At 37.4% G+C, this 18,728-nt stretch overlaps 1 protein-coding gene across 3 annotated transcripts in view; it reads left to right on the forward strand.

Moving 5' to 3' along the window:
• Window positions 1–18,728, forward strand: part of LOC124168782 (E3 SUMO-protein ligase PIAS3) — a 59,867-nt gene that overhangs the window by 27,890 nt on the left and 13,249 nt on the right. For all 3 annotated transcript variants that reach the window (XM_046547083.1, XM_046547086.1, XM_046547084.1), the window contains exons 5-11: window positions 42–166; window positions 2,281–2,382; window positions 4,950–5,190; window positions 7,315–7,549; window positions 8,128–8,254; window positions 9,804–9,849; window positions 15,646–15,852. In XM_046547083.1, the coding sequence (XP_046403039.1) occupies window positions 42–166; window positions 2,281–2,382; window positions 4,950–5,190; window positions 7,315–7,549; window positions 8,128–8,254; window positions 9,804–9,849; window positions 15,646–15,852 (1,083 nt within the window). The remainder of the gene's footprint in view (window positions 1–41; window positions 167–2,280; window positions 2,383–4,949; window positions 5,191–7,314; window positions 7,550–8,127; window positions 8,255–9,803; window positions 9,850–15,645; window positions 15,853–18,728) is intronic.

An 18,728-nucleotide genomic window follows, 5' to 3' on the forward strand; every position in this document is an offset into this window, starting at 1 on the left:
TATGGGTGATTAGTGAGTATTTTGACTTTCTCAACTTACAGTTCCCCAGGGACCAGGAAGGTATCAAGAGGCCACATTTGTTTTTCATCTAACACCCCAGCAGGCGACGGATGTTGCTAGTTGTAGGGATCTTCTACCTGGGAGTAAAGTTGATTATGTTATACAGGTGATCAAGTTTAACCTTTTGTTCATTTAGCATTAGAAATTCATGTTGTGTAGCATTAATAGTGTAGTTTCCTCCATCAAAGAAATCAAAATCTATTGACTGCGGCATGTGCCCCATTATTAATGTGATGATTAAGTACTAGTCACTGAAATTAAGAAATCCCAGTTTACTAAGAAAGTAAAGATTAAATTAAAACTCATTTGAAAAAGCTCTGACTGGCAGCCATTGTGGCTTTTGGACATGTGATGTCTGACTATCATACTTAATGCTGTGAGAGAGAGATCGTGAGCTTACATCTGAACTAAATGAAGCAAATATGGAAGCACTGTTCTGAAACAAGCATGTGGTAATATCCATTTATCGAAACTATGCACGAGTGAAAACTTTCCTTTAATATCAAATGTATTATTTTTCATTGTAAAACCTTGTACTCAACCAACATAGCATTCTGCTTGCTAGGCCTGGCAAATAAATACATATGTAATTTGGTACTGCATAACGTGAGCTCACTTGCGACTGGTTCATTTGACTGCCTTTTGTTGCCTCTTGCATTCACTGTCATTGCATTTTACTCAAAAGGGATTTACTCTATGATCCATTACTTTTATCTACTAAACCCTATGTTCTTGTTGGGAATATTCTATCAGTTTCTTTTCACTATCATTGCATAAAACCTTATACCAACTCTACCATTGTTAGCGGCAGGAGAAGGTTTTCAGAAAGTGGGATTTGTAGCCTTATATTCTGGTTTTATGAAAGAAAATTTATGCTATGTGAAAAAGTGGATTTCATAGCCTCAGGAACCTTGTGGAGTTATTATAAATCCAATGGATGTGATGCAAGCTTCAAGACTTATTTAATTAAATCAACGCTGTCATGCGGAAAGTAAGACTCTTCATGATCCGGAATAGGATCAATAATATTACCATACGATTGAAGTCTTAATGGTTTTATATAAAAAAAGTGTAACCATAATGGTGTTTAGTGGAAAACCTTTCCTGCCATTCCTACTTTCAGAAAATCCCATTGCTGAACTAGTTACACCATCTAGCGGCACGAGGATATTGTAAATTTATTATTAAAAATATAAATCATCAATTCAAAATCAAACAGTGACATTATGCACTTCAAGCGTTATAAATATTCAATAGATTCAAAGAAATTGTCAGCACAACATTTGCTGAAAATTATTTCTCAATTTTTGTGAATATGTCCCACGCCATTTTATCTGTTGGTAAAAAAATCAGTGTTCTAGAAGTGTTAAAGTATTTTTCAAGGATGACTTTAATGGCAAAAAGATCTGGTGGCGATGATTAGATTTTTTGTCACTTTTTTAAGAGAACTCGCGACTTTGGAAAGTTTTTGCTTGTTGTCTAGGTTCTGTAGATGATCAAGTTAGATTTTCCAGTCTATTTCTAGTAAAAAAATACTTATCATATGAACTTCTGTCTATTATTCCAAAAGATTGATTCAGTGCAGAAAATTATTGCTTTAAATGTGCCTCCCCAAATTTTTCCTTCAGATATTTATTTATTAAAGTTAATTTAAGTTCCCCTGCATTTTTATGATCACTGACGATAAGAAATGCTGGGACAAGGCAAGGCCTCTGAAATATACTTCATTTGTAGAGACAGTATAGCCAACTAATCCCGAAATGGAGATGTTGATATTCTGAAACTTGAGGATTTTTTTGCTGATTTCATCATTCAGTATTAGAAAGCATTTTAGTAAAATGCATGATATATAGTACCTTATTTAATGCATATTTTGTTTTCACTACTTTGGCAACATGCACTCCTTAGCATGAAAATGACTTAGCATTTGAATTATGGTAGAGAATAGTTGCCCTTGAGATCAACGCAAGTCATTCTCTCGTGGAATATACCTTTATGGGAAAACGTTATTTATTGTTGCATAACAGCCTAAATATTTGATTTTGCTTAACCTTAAGAATTCCTCTCTTCCCTACTGCGAGATGAAAGTGTATGGTTTCTCTGTTAATAATATCCATTAGGGTCATGCTATTTTACTGTTAATAATTGACATTCTGGTTAATATATTTTGATATTTGGCATAAAATTTGCCCAAAAAATAACACAAATGGTCATTTTCAGGTCCAGATGAGGTTTTGCCTGCTGGAAACCTCGTGTGAGCAGGATGATGCATTTCCACCTGGGATAAATTTAAAAGTCAATGGAAAGCTTTGTCCACTACCTGTAAGTCTCATGATTGCATGAATGCTACTTTGTCTCTGTTCCTCGCTACATATTAAATTTGCTGGACCTCTGCTGTTTATGACATATCAAGCATCATTTTTGAAGAGGTTACTATAGAGGTTTTTATAAAAGTGTGGAACGTACAATTTTGGTGTATTATTCATTAAATATGAATTTCCACAAAGTCAACTTAGCAATGAGTGAATTTTCTGATTGCATGTTGTCAAATTTATGGTTCTCTTCAACGAATTTATGTTTGAATATTTGCCCTATTTTCCATTTTGTGTTCACCTTTAGTAACAGTTTGACCACATGATCTTTTAGATGATATTTCCTGAGGAGGCATATGTGTTTTATTATCATATGTGCATATCATTTGTTCATTATACTTCTAAATATAATTGCATATAAATCTTGTACAATGTTCATAAGCACCATTTCAGTCTTAATCCATGCCTGAACAATAGAGTATTTGCTGTGTGTGGTATCTTCATAAAATTTATTGTAGTTGGTGGTATGTGATCTCTTTTAAGTTCTCTTATTGTAAGCATGTCTGGCACTCAGGGCTTAAGTTTCAATTCACTCCAGGGCAATTTTGTATTGCTGGTTGGGAAGCTTTCAAGATTAATCTAGTTAATTAATCTAGTTCTAAGATTAGTGGAGATGATTACAGAGAAAACAATTTTATGGGCTATTTGGGCTATTATAATGCCGCACACAGACAGAAAAGTTTTTAACTACAGACCTCATAAAGACTGCTATGCCATTGATTTGAAGTCAGGGAATATTTCATTATTAATCATGGAAATTGAAAGAGGTAAGTTGGTATTGTGGCATCCCACCCCCGACTCGCCCGGATACCACAATAGAACCGGGGGGAGACGTCGCACAAAAAAAAATAAAAAATACAAATCCGCGAAGATCCCTCCCGCATGGGACCTACGGGACAAAACTATGCCACTCACTTCTCGTAATTCAAATAAATAAAGAAAATATTCCCCTTCTGTGAGGATGATTGCGGGTGGGGGGTCCCCGATTCAAACTGATGGGTGACGTTCGGGTGCTGATGCACTCGTCCAACACGCATTTACGGGAAGGAAATCAGACGGGGTGAAAGGAAGGACGAAGGATATTTTCAATGGGGTGACCCGTGGAGGAATCAGGACAAAAGCACTCTCTCAAACACTTTCAATTAAACAAAATATAATTCACACAAATAAGATTGCATATGACAAAACAAACAAAATGAACCCTCTTATACGCTAATGAAATGTGAATTGGTGAAAGCCACTTATGAAACATCGATGATAAATTACAATAAAAAAAAAACAACAATATAACTTGGTTTCTAGATGAAAATCAATATAGAAAATGATGATAACAAATAAAAGTTCGGTGGTGAACACGTAAATATGATACAAATTCAGTGATTTCTTGACTGGGGAGGTAAATGATAGTCCATCCTGTCGAATATAAATTTGGGGTGCGAACGTTAATTGTACGTGGTGACTGATTTCACTTTCACTAATGTAACGGGTGCTTTCCGTGAATGTTTGTCTTAACTTGGCTTGGCAGGAGACACAAGGGGGCTTTGGGGGGGGGGAATAGCTGCAATCTTACTTTGTCGTAGTCCGAGTCTCGACCAGGTCGGATCCAACACTCTCTCGTTCCATTTACTGCACTCCTTTCTCCCTTGTTGGAGGAAGCTGCATCCGGAACGGAGATAATGCGTCCTCTTCAGCTGGTCCTTTGCTCCTTCGGACGGGGGGGGGGATTCTTCCGGATCAATCTTTCTGGAAACGCTTGGGCCCCTTGTCTCCTCCTGCCGTGCGTCGCACTGATTTTGGGCATAGGCTCCGCCCGACAGTCACTTTGGAATTCTCCCGTTCTCTTTCGTGCACCACCTTTTTATCATACCTCAACTAGGGGTGGGGGTAATGCACAATGAAGGGAGGGAGGAGTAATACGCCACTCATTCAGGGAAAACCCGAGCTCCCCTCCTCCCACACACACACACACACTCACACACAACCATACAAAATCGACGGAAAACACATTCATCCCCTCTGACTCAACCCACGCCTTCCTCCACGGGCCATGGTTTGGGGGTGGGGTTTTGGAAAGGTCGTGGAACGAGCGGGTAAACAGGTAGGGAAGAAAATGCGCCGAGTAAAATGTATTGTAATGGGGCTTGAACCATTACAGTATGAACCTCGCTAAAGTGAAGGGTATTGAACAAAATTCACCAACTCTTTCTTAACTGTGTGGTATTCCATTACATATAAGGTTTATTGGATACTTCACTTTTACTTATGCTTTTACTTAGGCATAGTGAAGAAAGAATATATATTATTCACTTTTACGTATACCACTACTATAATATACAAATGAAGCATATATATTTAGTATGGAAAGTTGTGGCATAAGTAAAAGTGAACTATCAAAGAAACCTTGAAGGGTATTGGTTTAATTTTAGGAGACAATTCGGTGTGGATTGCCGACTCACATGCATGTATTCCTCTCCATTGTACTTCTCTTCTTGATTTACTTATTCCATGCAATTTCAGAATCCCATTCCCACAAATAAGGCAGGGGTGGAGCCCAAAAGGCCTTCGAGGCCTGTCAACATAACGCCATTGGTGAAATTATGTCCTGCCATGGCAAATCAAGTGTCTGTCCAGTGGGCTCCTGAATTTAATCGGAATTACGCCACTTGCATTTACCTCGTCCGGAAGCTAACATCCTCGGACCTTTTGTTAAAAATGAAAAATCGAGGTTTACGACATCCAGACTTCACCAGGGGACTGAGTAAGTAATTTTGCAATGCTAAGTGTCCTGTTATTTAATTTTCATGATGGTTATTTTAATAATCATTATGTTACACCATTTTGTCATATGCTGTTACATGATTGGTTGTATATTCTCACAATAATGTGTAATGTGTTTGTATGTGCAGGCTACGTAAGGGGGTATTGACTAATTAGGCGTGGCGTTTAGGGGTGAGGGGTCAAGCCAATTTCCACCCTATTTCATGTGGGGAAGAGGGAGTCCTGGCATGTATCACATAATTTTTTTTTTACACAAGAAACTGTCATGTTGCATAAACTGGGTTGAATTTAGCCAAACCTGCTTCTCTATTAAAATATGACTAAATTCTACAAAATTATATCTATCAAGTTTATGCGAGCGCCACAAAGTAGCTCAGTAGCTCTTCAGTTGTTTAGCTACCAGCCAGCCAAAAACTGGGTCCACATTTGTGACATTCTATTTTGACATTGCTTCAAATTATTTTATTTCAAATAAGACAATTTTTTTAATAACCCCAATGCAATGAAGTATATATTAACTGGGTATACACACTGAAAATACGCCTTTTAAACAATCGCACATGAGCTTAGAGGGATAGGGTCGAGCCAAATCTCACGATAACTCACGAAGGGAGGGACCAAAAATTGCCAAAATTACATATATAAGCTATATTAATGAATGGTGGTTGAAAAATAGGGCTATTTTGGAATGTGTCCTTTAAAAATTTTTCTTGGATTCTTGATTTCAACCTCTAAGCAATCTGCCAATGTTGCTGTCAAGAAATAACTTCGTTAGCCCTTGATGGAAGGGTCTCGAGAGGGTGCAATTTAGGGTAATGAGAGATGCAGTTCCCATCAGCTGACCCTGAGTGTTACTCACAAGCACCTGCGGCTATTTTTAAGTAGGGAGCACGTGGCCCTATTGAATGCTTAAATATTTTAATCTTCAAAAATGGTTCTTCATTCATAAAAACAGAGTGAGTTTTTGCCATTTAGGACTGTATCTTTTTATTTTAGCCTGTGTCACCTAGTCTATTTTATGAAATGAATTTTTAAAATGATTTCACTTGGTCAATTAGAGAAAATTAATAATTTTTGCATTTATTGCTCTTGAGCGACCTTTTAGTGTTAAGCAATGCTCCTGACATTTTTAGAACATTGATTATCTTCCTCTCAGCAGATTTTAATCCTTAAACAGTTAGTGTGCTCACATAAGAACAGCTGCAAGTAGTCAGCAGCTATCTTACTTGATAATCGGTTATGTTGTGGCTTCCAGAATAGCCCTAACAGTTAGTTCTCAGTAGAATAACCTGAGGTGGACTCTTAACTCATCAGAAATATGGTTTACTGTAACAATTAACCAGAGATTTGAGAGAGACTGCTAGCACCCTCATTTTGTGTATCTAGACTACATATTTAATTTTGATGAAGCTATAGAAAGTCTTCTTAGATCTCGTGCTAATGAGCAATTTGCTGGAAAGGGAACAAACTCCTGAATCCCCCTTTTTGGCCCACCGAAGTCTTTTAGCCCATAGGTTACTGCCTAACTTTTCCTTTGCGCTGACTCTTTGTCAATGTCTTTTGCTTCGGAACATCAGTGAAGCTGAAAAGAAAAAATGTCATTGTATTTTCAAGAGTCAGTTCAACAGATTCAGGCTTCAATTGGTGGAAGTTAGACATATTTAAGTAAATAAAAGATCGTAGCGCTTTTCCACAAGAGTTTTTAATGCGTCCTGGTCTTGTACCAGATGATGGCTCAGTGAGCCGAAACACGTTGTACGCATTAAAAACTCTTGTGGAAAAGTGCCACGATCTTTTATTTACTTAAAAAAGTATTTTCAAGGCTTCACTAACCAAAATTTTTCTTTTTTCATGCATGTATTCTTTAAAACCTGCTAATTGCCTTTATTGCCATGAAATGACTTGCCAAATGTTTTTAAAACCATTAGGATGAAATGTGTGTAGATGATGCATAGCGTAATTATGGCCTGAAATTGTATGATTTATTTGGCTAAATCAGCAGGTATTAGTCTTATTGTTGCTTATATTTGTCACACGAGTGTTAACATATCCTTCTTATGCTTACCTTGTGGTAACGTTTGATTATTTTTTAATTATCCCACAGTTAAGGAAAAGCTAAATGAGGAAGCTGACAATGAGATTGCGACCACTTCGTTGAAAGCATCGCTGGTGTGTCCTTTGGGCAAAATGAGGATGGCGACGCCTTGCAGGGCAACTACGTGCTATCACCTGCAGTGCTTTGATGCCTCTCTATATTTGCAAATGAACGAGAAGAAGCCCATGTGGATATGCCCAGTGTGCGACAAACCTGCCATCTACGACAACCTCGTGATCGATGGGTAACTACCTCTTTTAATATGCCTTAGAAATTTCGGGTTTTACTTTCATTTGTATTGGTGTTACGGTGGCTGATGGGGAAGAGGTTTGGAGAATCATAAAAAAAGGAGAGGTTCCAATTCCATCTTTATGAATGAGGAAAATCATTGATTTGTATAGATAGCTTGCAGGTTTGTAAAAATAGCTGTCTAGGTTTGTGTACTTGTTATTATTGTAACTTTATGTAAGTATTGTAATCATCTCGTGTAAATTTGAATTTTTTGCTGTGGCACCCATGTAATGAGCATAGATGCCATTTCATAAAACGCACATTTATGGGGCCTCATAGAAGACACTGACTGAGTACTTTCACATATTTTGGGTGTTAGGTTCCTCCTCCTTTCAAATGAGGCTGGTGACTACAACCCTTGACGCTCATGTTGAGGCCTGGGAGGTCGGGCCAAAATTGTGGGTGATGATGGACAAGATAGTTGATCCATATGAGACTTATCACAGAGCCCTCTAGAATGCACGATGTTGTTCCTTGGAGTTCCATCCTAATCCACTCTAATTTAGCGTGATGTGTGTTTGACATTTTCAGGTATTTCCAAGAAGTGCTGCTCTCTGGGAAATTGCCAAGTGACAGCAATGACATTCAACTCCATGGGGATGGCTCCTGGTCCCCATCGGTTGTGAAGAAAGATCCATCACTAGTTGTCCCTTGCGCTGTAAGTCATCGCTTTTAATTTCTTGTTGTATATAGTTATCGTATTTTTTAGGACTCTTGCATTTACATAATGTACACAGGGTTGTTACAGGTCTGTGAATTAAGGGAAAAGTCAGGGAATCTTTGTCTTTGGCATCAGGCAAAATTTGTATAATGATGTGAGAATCGAAATAATCACCATCCGATTGTGTGCATAAGCACTGAATGCAAATTGGGATTACACTTACACTTGAATATGTACGACTTTTTTGCTGAGATTTGGGGAGAAATAATTGGTGACTTTGTTTGGAGAAATATGGTGAATGCTGATTGGATTGTACAATGGACATGGACTTCATTTTCTCTTTGCTTTAACAATTATGTTGATTATCTTTAAAGACCGTTTTTCACAGTGAATTTTCATCATTCAAATGATCTTGCAAATGACCATCATTCACCATGTAAAACAGAAATTTCCTGCATTGGAATGATCATTCAATGAACTTTGGAGCATGTATTAGTTTGCTTGAATGATTCCGTCAATGATATGAGCGTGAAGCGTCCATCTTGCCACTGGCACCACCTCGGAATTTAGATATCATATATAAAAACTTTGGAAGCACAGTCACCCATCTAATAGCTCAAATAATTAATATGTACTTCGAGAGAATGTAAATTCACAAACATCAAATCTCTAAAGAGGTTAATTTGGAAAAAACATTCCGAATATTTAAAGAACAAAAATGTCGTTTCTCTATTGGATTTCGTCGATATTTTGTTTAATTTACAATTATTCTTATGTTAGGTCTTTATCTCCATATGTTAGGATTTTTCTGAGCGAGAAAGAACATGCAGTTCTTCCCCAAATTATTTTTTCACTTACTTAATAATTTACTGAATCGGAAGGGAAAAGACTTTGTGTAACCATCTGAAGAGTAAGTTTCTTATGAACATGTTCTAGAGTGCACTGTCTTGCAGCATCATCATGGTTGCACTGCAGCGAAAACAACTTGTTACTTCATTATGGGATCACAAAGTGCACAATACAAAAGTGGTTTTCTGCTATCAATTGTGTACCGTTATAATCCCTCTCTTACTTAGTATGTCATACCCTGCCGAAAATCAAAGCAATACAAAAATATATTCAAGCACACATGTAAACGAAGCATTCCGTCGTCTGCAACTTCCAAAACAAATCATGTGGTCAGAAACGGTCTGAAATATTGTTAGAATGGACGTACAAGAATGATAGTCACACCAGTGCGCATCATTTCTGTGCAGAAAATTTGCCAAAATCATTCACCATGTAAAACGGTCACGGCGGCTGAATTTAATTCGAATGATCATTCACCGTGTGAAATGGCCTTAATGACGTAATAGAAGCAACCCTAACTTTGTCCCTGCTACAAGAGGTGGAATTATTTTACTTTGAATTCATGATAATCTCTTTTGGAGATAACTGGGTAATGGAATTTATATGTGGCTCACTTTATGAAAGAGCTTTTGTAAGTTTTCTGTATTACACTCTAAAAATGCCAACATGCACTTATAAATGTGACTTTTCCTTTCAGCCGATGAAGGTGGAAACTCCCATTGAGACTGTATCCGATGATGCTGGTGAGTGATTCTCTCTTTTGACTTTGAAATTTACATCGCATCACATTTTCCGCTATTGAAAGTGTGTGGTTCTACTCATGAGTATTACATTGGAGGATATTCCAGTTGGATATTCATGTGCTGTTACACACTGTGTATTTAAATAGGTTTACAAAAGTTTTCACTTTCATTGCGGATGGCAGAGAGATCTGAATTTAATATAGAAATATGCTATAGTTTGGGCTGTTAACCAAAGTTGATATTCGTAATAATATGATCTCTAAATAATTTTCATACTCTTCCTGACCCTCTATTTCATACTACAATGGCTGAGTACATGCAGTATACTCGTTATTACGAAGATCACAGGACCAAAAAACCAAAGGTTCATAACAATAAAACAGTTTCTAAGAGAACGTGTCTTATAGAAATTGTAAAAAACATACAATGGCAAAATTTCTTGTCTCTTCAATCTCCCAAACTTAGAGTCGCACTGTGGAATAGCTTCAGATTCGTGTGTATGATATGCCTGATTAAATTACACGCAAATCATGCAATTCGTTTGATTTAATCAATAGAAGAATTTGGGTGATCCAAGGTTGTGCGCTGGCCCCTTCTGTGTATTCTTAGTGTGAGGTATATGCTTTCTTGAATTAATTGTCCATTTGCTCTTCCCAGTTGAGCTTTTAGTCTAGAATGACTCCATTTTGAAAAGATATTTGACCGTTGATGCAATCGCAACCTCTTTCCTCTGAGGAAGGTAGTAATAAATCACTCTCTTTTCCTCTTTTTGGTGAAAAGGACATGAATGATCTTCTATGCATTCACTGAGAGTCCTGTTTAAGTTCACCATTGAGCTATTCTGTCCAGGGCCTTATGCAAGAGCCTGCATACCATATCTAGGAATCTTCCTGAAACCAAGATCGTGAAATCGTCAGCATATGAGGTTTATGAGGTCTGACATTAAACTATGAATCACCATATTCTATAGCAGTGGGGAAAGCATCTCTCCCTGTGGACATCCTAATGTCACAGTTACCAAACTTCCCCAAAGGCCAGCCATTGAAGCTCTGCTTGAGGATGTATCAGATCCATCTCACAATGTGTGTATGGACTCTATGCCTGTCTCGATATCCAGGAAAGCCCCCAATCCATACAAACCATGTTCCAGTATGTTCTCCAGCCTGCAGACATGTTTGTGGAGTGCACTTTCCACCAACCTGCCCTTCTGGTATGCAGAAAAGACATTAAGCTAATGTCTGTAAAGCAGCTAGCCTTAGTATGATCTGTCCTCCTTGGTTTGGGAATGAAGACAACTTTGTTGATTCTCCATCTCTTTGAGATATACCCATACGCGAGGCAAGAGCAGAATTAAGCTGCCTCAATGGGTGTGTTGCTTATTAGGACGTTAATAAACGAATGAAGGAAAAAAAGAAAAGGAGTTGAACATTTAGAGTCCCACCTAGCATTGATTAAAGTCCTTAAATGTTCAGCGGATGCCTATGCATTGAGCAAAATGGGTCCCTTTTTTTATCATTTCTGCCAGACCTAAAATTACTGGGAGATAAGGATGATTCAAGGATGATGTTATCCATCTGAAAAGAATCTCCTTGTAATTGCTGAAGCAAAATACACGTAATAAGTTGCGTACGAGTCTCCAGTGGCTGCTCACCTAATTTGTGTGAAAGCTGCGTAATGCTTTCTGTTTCTTTATAGCAGTTTTTGAAGAATCGCATAGCTTTCCTTCTATTTAATGAAGTGCATGTGTTTCTTTCTATTTGGTGAAGTCTTTCTGTGCTGGATCCCATAAGCATGCTGTGTAAATAAGGTGTTGCTTAGTCATTACAGAAGAATGGAAATTGTTCTAGAAAGAAATTGATTTTTGAAGGCATCAGTCGTTGATTGTAAGTTATTTTTTTGGCGTTACGTCGTTGAATCTTGGCAATTCATAACGTACGCCCAGACACAGGGAACTCCATTCGTCTGTCACTGACTAGGTGAGGGAAAGACTCCACAAAACAAGAATAATAACCATCACGAGAAACAATTGTATCAAAATTAAGAGATATTGTTCAATGAAACTAGCATGTCAAAGGGAAACATTCAATGTAACATGTATTTCGGTAATAACCATTAATAACTAATAATCTCTAGAATGAGCCTTAACCAATACAAAAATTATGTACTAAAGACAAGTCTGCCAGCACTAATAAGTTGAGAATTGCCGTCAGAGGTCGCTTATTCTTCTGCCATGAAACAGTGAGAGTGAGTGTACACGAGAGTGTGAGCCGCAACAGGGTAGAGCGGAGGGGGAAATTTTGCAAAGGAGGAGGGGAGATACTTCGATGTCCCGGTCGGCTCCAACAGTCCAAATTTCCTGGGAAGCGCCCGTGTTGACAGGAAAACTCTGGAACACTTCTCATCGTCCAAGCAGGGGTTGGGAGAACAGCATACTGCAGGGTTTTCTCTCCTCTTATCTTCTGGGTAGGAGACACTGCCGAGTGGTGTGTTCAACAGTTCAGGCATGCCATTGGAAGTCAAGGAGAGGGAAGACACATGGTAGGGTGAGGTCTCGGAGGGAGAGAGAATTTTGATAGGTGAAACGTGGGGTACTTCTCTCTCCAAAGTGCATTCTTATGCCTCAGCACCCTCTTCCCCTGCATTTCAAGATGCGGGTATTTCTCTTGCTGTTTAACCCTTTCACTCCCAAGCATTTTTCAATATCCATACCCAAAATTCCCAAGGGTTTTTTTATGAAATTGTTAGTACTTTTTGTAAAAATTCTTATGGATTTATTTTAGGCTTTATAGACATGAAAAAAATCACACATATGTAGAAATAAATGATGTGTTCAGAAATGTTAATTATCATTATATATAATTTTCAGTTTTGCAATAATAAATTTATAAACTTAATACTTTTAAAAATGTTTACAAAAAACACAACTTTATGGCTTATTTATTCATAGTATTGTTTTTATTTTGCAATTATTGAAAACTGTATTTAATTAAGAATTTAGTTTATGACAGATCTACTTAATTTTTTATGCATAAACAGAAAAAATGTTGCCATAAAAATTTAATTGTTTAAATCTTTCTCAATCACTTTCGACCAGTGCCTAAGCCAGTCTTCTGTAAAAAACAATGAAATATGTATATACTCATATATATAGGCCTTAATTAATACAAATTATTGTTAGTTTAAATTATAGCTAAAGGAATTGTTTAAATGTTAACATTGCATTTATTTATACATATGAATGACTTATATATGCAATGCTTTTTCTATAAAAACGAAGGATAACATATATGATGAAAATTGTTTCACGGAGGATTTTTCATTATTTGTTCAAGTTATTTATGTAATAAGTACATAGGTACACTTTTGATTAGTTTATAAAAATATCACGTAGGAATAAATTTTTCCTTTTGTTCACAGTCACTCTTTCAGCACTTATGGTTATGCAAACGCTCCCCATGCAAACCCCTGTTGTATCTGACGCACACTGTTCTGGATCTTCTTCTTTGTTCCTTTGTGCTGCAGACACAGCATCTGTATTCTAATGTCCCACCCAGTTTCCTTATTCCTTTCATCTAAATATACATAGAGCATCAAGTCTGAAGAGTCCATACCTCCCATATACTTGTTATATTCCAAAATTACTTCAGTTTTCACAGTTTTTTTCTCGCAGCCTTGTCTCAATTTTGTCACTTCACTATGCTTTGTAGTCGCCTTGCTTGAAAGAAGGATCAAAGGTCCTCATTGAGAATTTTTTTCCCTAAATGCACTGGCTAGAATACACCCGGAACGGCAAAACATTTTTTCCCCGATGGTGAACTTCTTTTTGAAAAATACGGGCAGAAATTTTCGTTTATTTGTAATAGTTCCGGTAATATATGTTCCCATTTGGTAAAGTTCCATGTTCCAGCCATTATGGGTGATATTTTCGGGAAAAATATCACACACCACTCAAGAAAGGCGCTAGACTTTTATGTGCAGATTTCGCAGCAATGATGAACTTTGACGAAAATTCAAATGACTCAATGCACAGAAAACACAACGCGAAGAAACGTATCCAAACTTCTGATACCCGCGAGCTGATGCAAACATAAGCCGTCGGGACTCCGCATGCAAACCATTAGATTAGTAACGCATGACGTTAGATGACGCATTCTCAGGAGTTGCCCACAAAGTAGGTGTTAGCAAAGCAGTGATACAATGAATCACTTACGTAGATAAGGAAGATTAGGATAAAAAACTGTGAAGCCATCACTTTCACGGCGACTATTCGGCGACGTTATCGGCCACTTGCTGAGGTTCGCTGAAAACATTTTATTCCCGCGCTACGCACGATAATCTTACTGTGTACTCTTCCTGTAAACAAGAAGTATTGTTTCCGTGTGAATAAAATTTAGTAATTTGATTCGGATAAGAAGATTCCTTTGAAATATATGTCGATACCGAAGAAGGATTTGATTGTAATGAGGAGATGCCAAAATATAATTGCAGCGGGCGAGAGATTAGAGGTTGGATAAAATGTTACGTCGTGGAGAGTACGAAGTCATAGGTACCAATGTATTACATGAATAAAGACGCACGTGATGTAGTCAAGTGAATACAATAAATCACGCGTAAAAGCGTGCATAATCTTGTTGAGAATATCATAAGGCCATAAGTCAGCCGCCGCGGCAATTTACTAGAGGAAAAAAAGAAGTTCAATAAGCTGTCAGTGTACATAAAAAATTATAGTCCAAGAACATTTAAATTAGAAAATTATTAAAATTTATCCTCTATATCACTTATAAACGAAAATTATAAACGAAAACTAGCATCAACGACGGACAAATTTTCTAATTTCGCATTGTTATAAAGTGGCGTAAGAATTTCGAAATACGAGTTACATTTTACAAAGAGTTGCCGAAATAACGGCCATTAAAATGTTAAAAGTATAAATTAAATTATATTTAAAATACTTAAGGATAGAAAAATATGTATACATTCATTATAAAAATAAATTAAATAATTAAACATTATAGTTTATGTGAAATATTGTTCTAAGCAAGCGGCCGATATATCGGCCGCTTGGGCGTATTGGGTAGGAAGGCCACGGCCGATATATCGGCCGCTTGGGAGTGAAAGGGTTAAGTCTTGATCTCCAGGGATGACTGGTTCGGAGGGCAGAGTTCGGAGACAGAGTTCCAAATCCTTTGCGGGAGAAGTTTTGCAGATAAGTTCGGAGGATGCATAGAGGATTTCGGGGGAATTTCTGGGGTTGAGGGGTCCAGAAATTTCAGAGGGGGGGTACAATAAAAAATGCCACTATTTTTCAGATGTAGTCATTCTATATTCTACAACATGGTTCGTCATTGTTAACATGATGAAACATCTGAGAATCACTAGGAGGAGAAAGGAGTCATCCAGATTGGTATACGGAGCTATTTTTTATACTATGAGAAAGAACCATTTTAGAAAATTATGTAATATGTTACTGGCAATTTTTAACGAACGCTTAGTTCCATTTTATTTCATGGCCATTTCAATATTTTTTTATTATCATCAGTTGGCATGAAGGAATATTACTGTATGTGTTGAAACTGGTTTGTGTTGGGAAAGTATTTGTGGAACATCAGTAGAAAATTTTAATTTATGTGTTGGGATTCTGCCAGGTTAAACCTGAAACAACTGTTATTAGTTGAAAGAAGAAATGCTAAGGATTAGAGTGCTCTAGCGTAATCTTTCTTATCCAGAATAGAAGAATTGAGTATTAATTTCCCTGAAACCACAGTTTATTTGAAACGACTATTTCTTCCTCCTCAGAAACCCCTGTGGTGGTGGCCACTGAAGTGAAGAAGCAGCCTGTGGTTGTCGACTTGACGCTGAGCGATTCGGACGAGGAGGGCTCGGGGAAGATGGCCGTGACGAGCATTCCAGACTTGTCATTCCCGGAGCTCACGAGTCACAGCGTTCCTTCGACCGTGGCCCCCCTCAACAGCACGGGCTCTAACTCCTCGAGGACACATTCAGGTGAGTCGAGGGCGGTGGGCGAAGCGCCACCGCAGCAGCAGCAGCAAGTGCCTAGCGTGAGCAGCTCGAATCAGATAAGTGGGGAGAATGAGGTATCTCGGAGGAATAAACGGCCGAGGCCTGAGGATGACTTGGATCTGGTGATCATAGACTAGACGTGAAGATTTTTGCCAGGATGCTTTGTAAGTTGATGGAAGATTGAAGGTTCCGAGGCGGACGAGTGCAGGCCCTCTCATCATTTGCTCTCTCTCTCATCTCCCCTCGGAACTTGCATTTCACATGGTCTTGGATCAGGCAGAGGAGAACTGTTCACATGTGGATATAAGTCTTAAATGGGGCTGTGCTCTGTGATTATAGTACCTGTTACCCTGTGAATAATAAGGACACCTTTCTAAATTTTGTTACTGATAAGATTTAAATGTATTTTTATATTGTTAAAGATAAATGTTGTCTGGGTTCTGTCTGGAAGAGCAGACATTCTGGAAGGATCATTGTCTTTCGCGTGTAGTGCAGGCTGATATACGTATCGACCTTAAACTTTATTGTGGTTGGGGCCCGGCCTTCATTCCCCCTGTGATTTGATCTGCCTTTAAACATGTTATTCCTTTCATTGCAATGGCAGTTTCACCTGTGTTTCATCAGCCGTATCCATGTGACTGTCCTTTTTTGAAAAAAATATTTGATTGAGATCCTTTTTATCTTGTTTTTAGTCGTTTTTGAGAATAAAAAAGCTTTTTTTTCTCCTGTTAGTGTAGTACAACCATGTTTCTTGTATTTTCTCATTTACTTTTCTCTGTGTTTTGTATGCGACAATCTCTCATTGATGCCTAGTCACTGATTTTTCCTCTTCACGTCCATTATTCTTACTTGCAGTGTATTAAAGTCTACTCACTTCTTTTTTGTTTCAAGTTTCCATTTTATTGTACAAAAGTTGATCACTGCCAGTTCATCGTGGTGTCAATTGTTTTTGTTGCCTCTCGCCATTTAATGTGTATTTGTCCTTATTTATATTCCTCTATGATGGTGTCATGCATGGCACGAGTTTTACTTAATTAACCCGATAGTATTTCCAGATTTTTATGAACATTGATTGCTCTCAAGTCATTTTTGATTTCATTTTCTTGATAATTTGAGGAGTACTTGAACATTCAACTAACGATTTTTGAGCTATGAGTTCAAACCTAGTCATACTCTATGTTGTGCACTTTTCTATTGCACAATCGCTCAACTTTGTGTAAAGGGGACTTGTATGAGAAATTTTGGTTTCGATGTGAGCATTGTCAGTATTTTATTTCCTCCCTTAATTGTGAAGTACACTGATTGAGGAATGAGTGAAGGTTTACTCTTTTAAGTTCAAAGTTTGTGGTTGTGTGTATGATTGGAAGGGTGCAGACTTCATTTTAGTGTGTTTGTGAAAATTATTATGGACCACTGTTAAATTATTTTGTTACCTTAACTGCATGGAGAGGCACAAAATAAAATGTTTGAAAGTTAATCTAACTAAGTGTTTCAGTCTCCTGCCTCCTCCGAATGATTTTCATGCCAAGGCTCTCTCTCTTAGTCGAGCATCCAGTCTTAAAAATTTATCACCTTTGGTTTAAGCTGATGGAAATTTTGTACATTTGTGATGAGAGAGCCAAACCTTGAATTTTTTACAGGAGTTTATTTGGATCGCAGTTCCTGTTTCACCACTCGGTGGCTCATGCTTTCTAATTAAATTTCTTTGGAAAATACAAAGTTTGGTTCTTTCATCCCGAATGTAGTCTTAGTCATTGGTTTTGGAAGGAGGCTATGCATGTTCAAATTGTACAAAAACTGAGATTGGATATTGTTAAAGCAACTCATTTGTCTTTTTAATCGTTATTAGTGACATGCAACTGGTTGCCATGTAACTGGTGGTAACAGAAATTTAGAGGCCTTCTCTTTTAAAGTATTTATTCATTTTGTTTACTTCATTATCGCATGTGATAATTAAGAAATTCATCATATCTATTGCTTGAATACCAGTCTTATTTTTTTTTTACCTTGTCAATCTCACCAGAATAAGTTACGTTATGAGTTTGTAATGATGGCACTATGTTTCATTTATTAAATGACTTGCCATTTACTAGTTGTATACTGTTAATTATGCTAAGACCTTTTTGAACCTGCTTATAGTGTTGTGAACTTGATTTCAGGTTAACTTAATGACAAAGGACAACGATCTCATATGGCTATTTACGAACTACCTCAAATGGACGAAACATTTAATGGTCATTGCTGCGTTAAAAAATGAGTAAAGAATTCCCCTCAGTACCTTTAGGACCAAAGTCATACCGAACTTGAGAAAGACTGTTAGATGTCATCTCTGTTGTAGGTAGTTTGTAAATTGTCATATGAGATTGTTGTCCTTCTTCATCAAGTAATCTCGAAATCAAATTAACTTCGTTCAAGTAAAATTGTCTACTCTCTCGAAAACGCTCGTAGTCTTGTCAAAGTTTAAAGGATCAGTGTTAGAATTTCACTGAAAGATTTATTATGAACCCCTTCCATTTCCATCTATACTTAAGTTGAGAGTTGAAGTTTGTAAAATTTCTGACTCATTTGTGGTAACAAGTCTCTAATGTACTCTAACTAGATTGGCAGATCGCACATGCTCCAAATTAATTGTTTTGGTTTTTTTTATAAGATGACCAGCAAACTTTTAAAGTTAGCCATTAAACCTGAAATTGAAATGCTGCTGGTATATATGTCACATTGAGTGTGTTAAACTTCTTTTGATTTTTAACCCTCATATGGATTTACGACTTTAGTCATGAAGTACAAGGTGTGCTCAGAAAATAACGGAAACTAAATATTTAAATATCTTACGAGGAAGAGTTCGACTGTAATTTGTT

Source organism: Ischnura elegans, chromosome 12, assembly GCF_921293095.1.
Source record: "Ischnura elegans chromosome 12, ioIscEleg1.1, whole genome shotgun sequence".
Taxonomy (NCBI): Eukaryota; Metazoa; Arthropoda; class Insecta; order Odonata; family Coenagrionidae; genus Ischnura; species Ischnura elegans.